Source organism: Dendrobium catenatum, unplaced genomic scaffold (assembly GCF_001605985.2).
Source record: "Dendrobium catenatum unplaced genomic scaffold, ASM160598v2 original_scaffold_254917, whole genome shotgun sequence".
Taxonomy (NCBI): Eukaryota; Viridiplantae; Streptophyta; class Magnoliopsida; order Asparagales; family Orchidaceae; genus Dendrobium; species Dendrobium catenatum.
This window is the reverse complement of record NW_021573316.1, coordinates 1,094,414-1,102,095: the sequence shown is the minus strand read 5'-3', so window position 1 is coordinate 1,102,095 and position 7,682 is coordinate 1,094,414. Positions and strand designations below refer to the sequence as shown.

General features: G+C 36.5%; 1 protein-coding gene across 1 annotated transcript; it reads left to right on the top strand.

Moving 5' to 3' along the window:
- Positions 1-3,888: 3,888 nt before the first annotated feature.
- LOC110103520 (protein argonaute 7) lies at positions 3,889-7,414 on the top strand. The gene is made up of 3 exons (XM_020832268.2): positions 3,889-4,283; positions 4,608-5,856; positions 5,977-7,414. The coding sequence occupies exons 1-3, from the start codon at positions 3,950-3,952 to the stop codon at positions 7,412-7,414; spliced, it is 3,021 nt and encodes a 1,006-aa protein (XP_020687927.1). The 5' UTR covers positions 3,889-3,949.
- The last annotated feature ends 268 nt before the right edge of the window (positions 7,415-7,682 follow it).

Sequence of the window (7,682 nt, the reverse complement as noted above, 5' to 3'; positions counted from 1 at the left end):
TAGATCTATATGCTAATGAGACAACTCTTACGTACTATTTTGGGGCATAAATTAGACTTTGTTTGGGACAATTTTTGTATTGTTTTTTAAAGCAACTCTTTAGTGCAAAAAATTTTAGAATTAAAATTTTTATAATGAAAAACTATTTTAGAAAGCAGCAATAAAGTTGTCCCAAATAATAGTGATCAAAATGTCTTACAATTGGCTAACGTCAAATGAAGTGTTTAGTTTCTATATTTTATTCAAAAAAGAGTGAAAATTTTGAAAAAAAATGTCTTAGTTTTACATTTGCAAGTGACAATGTCATATCAATAATTTATATTATTATCTTCTTTTCACCCTCTATATAAGTAAATGTGAAGAAGTTCTAATTTATATAATTTACACAAAGATGTTGTGTTCAATGCACTAAGTTAATTTAATTCACATGAATTATTATATCTATTTGCATAACATCATACATCATAGCTAAAACAATTTTTTCTTTGTATTTTAGGGGTGCTCATGGCCTTCATATGAGGCAACCATTATGAAGGAATACTTGGGGAGAGTCCTTATGAGCCCTCTCACTCATGAGAGATTATTTCTGTGTGGTGTTTGAATTCATCCGAAGGCAATCCAGACGTACCACGTCATCCAATGCATTGTGCAACACATTGTGCATTGGGTGATGTGGCGCATCCGAATTGACCTTCGGACGCGTCCGAACATCGCACATAACCACTTTTCCTTACTCAGACTCTCAATGTTGCCCACAAAGATGCACTCCATAAAGTCAATGCTAATCACATTTGCAATACAAAAGGATGGGACCCTTGCCATGAATGATGTCATGTGGGATGGCCTCATCCTACATTGGACCATGGAGGGTTGCAGGGCGGAACCCCATGGTATTGAGGGGGGGCAATTGACCCCCCTAAAAAAATTAATTTTTTTTTATTATATGGCTTTTTAGGTTGTCTATATGAGTTTTTACGCAATTGCCCCTGTCACGACCCGACCCGACGGGGACGGATCCCGCCCGAGCCGGATCGCGACGAGAGACCTTTCTTAACCAGGATCTGGCTTTGGATTAGGTTACTGAACTGATCTTTCAAATTCTTAACTCAACAGAAGCACACAGAACAACAGAGCTACTAAAAACATCAAATGCAGCGGAACAAAACATCTATCTTTTCATTTCCTCAAAATAATCATCTACAGAACAGTACATGGCTTTCAACAGAAAGAAAGACAGAACAGAAAAGCCATGACTGTACAAAAATCAAAAGTACAAAAGTACATAATCTGATCAGACTCTGAAACCTAGTCCTGAACTTCCTTGCCCTTCCCAGAACCTGAAAACCACCAGAAAGCAAGGGTGAGCTCAACAGCTCAGCAAAGCAACAAACCACCAATCTAAATTCTCAGAAAACAGAACCAAATTCATCGGACAGAAATCAGATCAGAAATCGGAACAGAATTGGAAATCAAAACTTACGGACAGGTATCAAATCACATCAGAGTCGTACAGATCGTATCAGAACAGAACAAATCAACAGAGTCAGAATCAGAAATCAGAATCGTACGGATCATATCATATCATAATCACAATTTCGTACAGAACAGAACAGATATAGAAAATAGTACAGATACATATAGCTAAATGCCCTGACACTGACGGAATCTCTATGGATTCCGGCCCCTTATGCCTCCCTTCCCATAAAATAAATTTCACATCCATTTCAACTGAAATCGATCCATCGATAATAACTAAAATCCATATTTAAAAGCAAAAAGTTCTTAATTGAACGATCATTTGGCATTTCATGCGATGATGAGCAAATAGAATAAACTAAAATTTGCATATATCAATGACTAATTTTCAACTGACGATAAGAATTTTGCTTCTTTTCTTAAATTAAGAGAAATTGTTTGGCTTATTTGTGGAAATTGGACAATACTTTACATAATTTACATGAGCATTTAAATATTTTGCAAATAAAATATTAATCAAACATTTCATATATTGCAATGAATTATTGAATGCGAGGTCAAGGTTATATATATAAATGTATAATTGATTGGATTCCTCTATTTTATCAATCTATGACTATCTTGGAAGCCTCGGCCAAGTTTCCATGCCATTATTCTCTCTCTCTCTCTCTCTCTCTCTCTCTCTCTATAGAAAAATAGGAGAAGTAATGAAAATGTCTATTACATTAATTAATTATAAAAATAATACCTACTATAAAATAGATATATTTGAATACTATCAAAATGAAAATGAAGTTGGAAATAAATATGAAGGGGAGAGAGAGAGAGAGAGAGAGAGAGAGAGAGAGAATCCCAAAGGTGACAAAGCATACTTTATGGTTAATTCAAGCAAGCTATTGATAAGATCAATGGCAATCCATTAAGCAAAATATATAAACTCCAATGAAGTTTTTTGTTCAAAAAGTGACATTTGGCAAGGTATATATAACAAATTGCATTGCAGGCCATCCCTCCCTTCCCACAGGAACCAACTAACATGCAATTTTCTAGTTCATGAAATCAAAATTTTTATGAGGTGGTAGAAGCCTTTGGATCTCACTAAGATTTGTGCAATAATGTCTTTTTTTATAATCATAGAGCCTTTATGAGGTGGTGGAAGCCCTTATAACACTCCTTACAATGTTTACATATTGCATAGAGTTCATGACCTCATTGGTGAACAAATGGAATGTATTAAGAGAGCTCCTCATGATAATAATATAAATTTCAATGATATTATTTGAGGGTGTGTTCTTGAATAATATTGTTTGAAGGGGTTTTCATCTTCATACATCATAACATTTAATATTGTTACAATACAATTTTAGTCTATTACCTCATTACATAGTGATAATCTAAAGGAATAGTTTAAAAAAAAATGTTTTGGTTCACATTAAGAAATTAAAATGCTCCTCACAATCTCTTCTTCATTTTGCACCATTCTATTTTGTTTTTTTTTTCTTGCTAATGTGTGAGACATTGATGGAAATGAGAGAAATATCATTATTTGTTATCAATAATAATGATTGAATGCTTTCAACATATGGTCATCATATAAATGCTTAACTAAGCATCTCTAACAATCACTCTAAAAGTTATCTTAGACTAGATAACTAATTTTAGCAAAACATATCTGAAGCGGGTCGGGTTCAGGTCCAAAAAATCAACCCTTTTGCAAAAAAGGATTAGGCTCTGATCAGGTCGAACAGTGTCGGATCAGTTTCGAACCTGACCCATGACCCAACTTAGACAGCCATATTATATACTAAAAAATATTACAAATGTAAAATGTTAAATTGTTAAATTTATAGATTTGTCTAATTAAAATAATTAAAAATTTCATAAGTTTAAACATATTACAACATAGAAGAGCTTATTGAAAAAAAATATATATTTTTTATTCTAATCACTATGGAGGATAATGTATATTGAAATGCTTTATACATTTATGATATAAATAGTAGAAGATAAAATATTGATCCACCACCTTTCCCTATATTATCCTTCTCCATATAATATATTATATCTCATCAATAATTACATGAAAACCATGCAATTGCATATAGATGAGCCATAATAATTAATAATAATAATAATAAATAAATATACTCCATTGATCAATATTGAACTCCTAGAGAAGCCAGCCTATTTCAAACTCCTTTCTTGGCTTTATGTCCCTTTGCTATTCACTTCTTCCATAAATCCCATACTACTTTTGAGGAATTTAGAACAGTGGGCAACAGAAGCATCAGGAAGAAGGAAACTTTAAGTTTAAACCCAACATATCTACTATCCTATCTTCTCCTTTTCCTCCTTTTGTCAGCATAATAATAACAATCCCTTCTGCTTCATTTGTCCTGAGCTTCTCATATCTGCCCACATACTCTTTGTCCCTCCCTCTAGAGAGAGAAAGACAAAGGTTGAGAAAGAAAGCATGGATGAAGCTAAAGATGTGAAGAAAGGTAGCAGAAAGTGCAATCCTTTGAGAGGAAGGAGGACTCAACCAAACACTCTAATGGAGCTCTGCAACACTGCTCAATTTCCTCTTCATGAGAGATTCTACTTGCATAGAGGATACCAAGCTCACCCTGCTCTTCTTCCTCTTCCTATCACACCGCCTTTGCTTCTCTTCATACCGCCAACTCCATCTCTTCCTCATCTTACTTTTCCCAGATCAAAAGTTCAGTATCAGAAGAACTTCCGGCCTCAAAAGCCTCCTCGGTCTGGATCTTCAGATGCTGAAATTGCATTACTGCCCATTCCTCAAGGTTCGGCGCTTCTTCCTTGCTTTTAATTTTTATTTTTTGTTTCAGGTTGTAGTCTACCTATCCACTAGCCTCTTTTTTTTTTCAGTTCTGTTCGAAGTTTACTTTTTTAATTTTTATTTTCCCTACGATAAACATGTAATTTGATTCCTGGAACTTTTTTGGCCATATATCAACCACTGTTTGGATTTATTTATTTAATTTTTTAAGCAAGGTGTGAACTTTTTACATTTTTCAGAAAAAAAAAAACTGCTAAAATTGCATTTTGTTTCTTTGATTTATTTGTAATGGTTGTGCTAGTTTCTCATTTGAGCTGAACCTACTCAGATATGGAGCTTATTAAGCCGAAAACCAGTATGTTACCAGTAAAGGAAGGTAAAGCCATGAATTCAGCAGCTTCTTTAAATGCAGACACAAAGCTTGCGTCTCCAATGGCGGCGGCTCGAAGACCAGACCATGGTGGCAATGAAGGCTCTTCAATTTCTCTTCTAGCTAACCATTTCCTTGTCCAATTTGATCCAAAGCAGACAATTTTTCATTATGATGTTGATATTTCGCCGCGGCCCTCGAAGGAAATAGCCCGAAAGATCAAGAGTAAGCTTGTTATGGAGAACTCCGATGTCCTCGCAGGCGCCATGCCAGTCTTTGATGGAAGGAAGAATCTTTATAGCTCTGTTGAGTTCCAAGATGATAGGATTGAGTTTTTTGTCAGTCTACCAATGGCCAAATCTCAATCTTTGAACAAGGGAGATGGTGTTAATGTGTTTGCGAGCCCAAAATCTAAGCTTTTTAGAGTTAGTATCAGATTGGCTTCCAAATTGAGCGGAGAGGACTTGAATAAGTATTTGAAAGAGGATGAAAAGGATGGAGTTCCTCTTCCTCAAGACTATCTCCATGCTTTAGATGTCGTTCTTCGAGAAAGCCCTGCAGAGAATTGCATATCGATTGGACGATCTCTGTTTTCGAGCTCCATGGGAGGAGTTAAAGACATTGGTGGAGGAGCTGTGGGATTAAGAGGTTTCTTCCAGAGTCTTAGACCGACTCAGCAAGGCTTAGCACTCAACTTGGATTTCTCAGTGACAGCTTTTCATGAGAGCATTGGCATCATTCCTTACTTACAGAAACATTGCAAGTCCTTAAAAGATCTTTCTGAGAGTAAAACAAGGCGTTTGGCTGAGGAGGAGAAGAAGGAAGTTGAGAAAGCTTTGAAAAACATTAGAATTTTTGTATGTCATAGGGAAACAGATCAAAGATATCGAGTTTATAGTTTGACAAATGAAGTTGCAGAGAATCTGAAGTTCAGAGACAGGGACGGAAAGGATCTTTCATTAGTTGAGTACTATAGGGATCACTACAACTATGAGATACAATTCAAAAACCTTCCATGTTTGCAGATAAGCAGGAGCAAGCCATGCTATCTTCCCATGGAGCTGTGCATGGTCTGTGATGGACAGAAGTTTCTAGGAAAACTCTCAGATGATCAGACTGCAAAGATTTTCAAGATGGGCTGTCAAAAACCAGCAGAACGAAGAGATATTATCAATAAGATCATCAAAGGAGAAAATGGCCCAACCAGGTGATCACATAAAGTCCTATATCTTCATTATCATAAAATGCTATATGAATTGGAAGTTCCTTCTTTACATTATATGCTTTTGATGAGTTGCTCTAAGTTCTAAATTAGAAAATTTTGCAGTGGTTGCTATGCTAAAGAATTCAAGCTTAACATTTCAAAGGAGATGACCCAACTCCAAGGAAGAATCCTCCAACCTCCCAAGCTAAAACTCGGTGATGGCGGGCACATAAGGGATCTTACTCCGACTCGGCAAGATCGACAGTGGAATTTTATCAACAGCCATGTCGCCGAGGGATCTCAGATAAAAAGATGGGCTTTGATAAGCTTTGGTGGCACCTCAGAACAGAGGTCCTCCATTCCCAATTTCATTAACCAGCTCTCTCATCGATGCGAACAATCCGGTATAATGTTGAACAAGAACACTATCATCACCCCTTTATTTGAGCAGATGAAGATTCTGAACAATGTGGCAGCTTTAGATTCCAAGCTTAGAAAAATTCATGAAGCTTCTTCAGGAAATCTCCAATTTATGATCTTTGTGATGGAGAAGAAACACAAAGGATATGCAGATCTGAAAAGAATTGCTGAAACTGGCATTGGTGTTGTGAGTCAGTGCTGCTTATATTCCAATCTAGCTAAACTCAGCTCCCAATTCCTTGCAAATCTAGCTCTTAAAATCAATGCTAAACTAGGAGGAAGCAATATGGCTCTTTTCAACACCATTCCCTGTCAATTTCCAAGAATTTTCGACGACGATGAACCCGCAATCTTCATGGGTGCAGATGTAACACACCCACATCCATTAGATGATTCAAGCCCATCAGTTGCTGCTGTTGTGGCCAGCATGAACTGGCCTGCAGCAAACAAATACATTCCCAGAATGAGATCACAGACCCACCGACAAGAAATCATCGAAGAACTCGAGCAAATGGTATTTGAATTGCTCGAAGATTTCGCGGCCTCGGTTCACAAGCTTCCTACCAAGATCATCTTCTTCAGAGACGGCGTCAGCGAGACGCAGTTTCAGAAGGTTTTGAAAGATGAATTGAGAGCAATTCAGATGGCTTGTTCAAAGTTCCATGATTACAAACCTTCAATAACCTTTGCAGTGGTTCAGAAGAGACACCATACTAGACTTTTTATGAATCAAAAAGTTCATTTTGGTGATGAGAATATCCCACCTGGAACAGTCGTGGATACTGTCATAACTCATCCAAGAGAATTTGATTTCTATCTTTGTAGCCATTGGGGGATGAAAGGAACAAGTAGGCCAACACATTACCATGTGTTGTGGGATGAGAATAAATTCAAATCTGATGAGTTTCAGAAGCTTATACATGATTTATGTTACACATTTGTGAGATGTACTAAACCAGTTTCTCTTGTTCCACCTGCTTATTATGCTCATTTAGCTGCTTATAGAGGAAGATTATATCTTGAGAGAGCGGATTGCCAGAAAGTAAAGCACAGCACTACAATCTGTAGAACTGCTCCTCCTAAAGCTGAGCCCTTGCCAAAGATTAGAGATAGTGTGAAGAAGCTTATGTTCTATTGTTGATCTTATTGGGTTTACCTCTTCTTGTGCATAGTTCACCTGTACGTATACTGGGATCAGCTGTAAGGTTTTTTTTTTTTTTCGTTTCTAATGTGTGATTGAGGCTTGGACGGCTTTCTTTCATAAAGCAGCTTTCTTTCCGGTAAAAAAAGCTGTTTTAAGAAGCATAGAGAAGAAAGTCGTCTCAAACGAAATCCTGAATGTTATTCTATCTGAAAAAATGGTTCAAAATTGGATGAAATGATCATTTAAGAGCAAAAAAGCAGTAGGG

Coding starts and splice junctions, on each gene's coding strand:
- LOC110103520 (XM_020832268.2), top strand. CDS start 3,950: ATGGATGAAGCTAAAGATGTGAAGAAAGGTAGCAGAAAGTGCAATCCT. Junction 4,284..4,607: donor ATTACTGCCCATTCCTCAAG/GTTCGGCGCTTC, acceptor GAACCTACTCAG/ATATGGAGCTTATTAAGCCG. Junction 5,857..5,976: donor GGAGAAAATGGCCCAACCAG/GTGATCACATAA, acceptor AAAATTTTGCAG/TGGTTGCTATGCTAAAGAAT.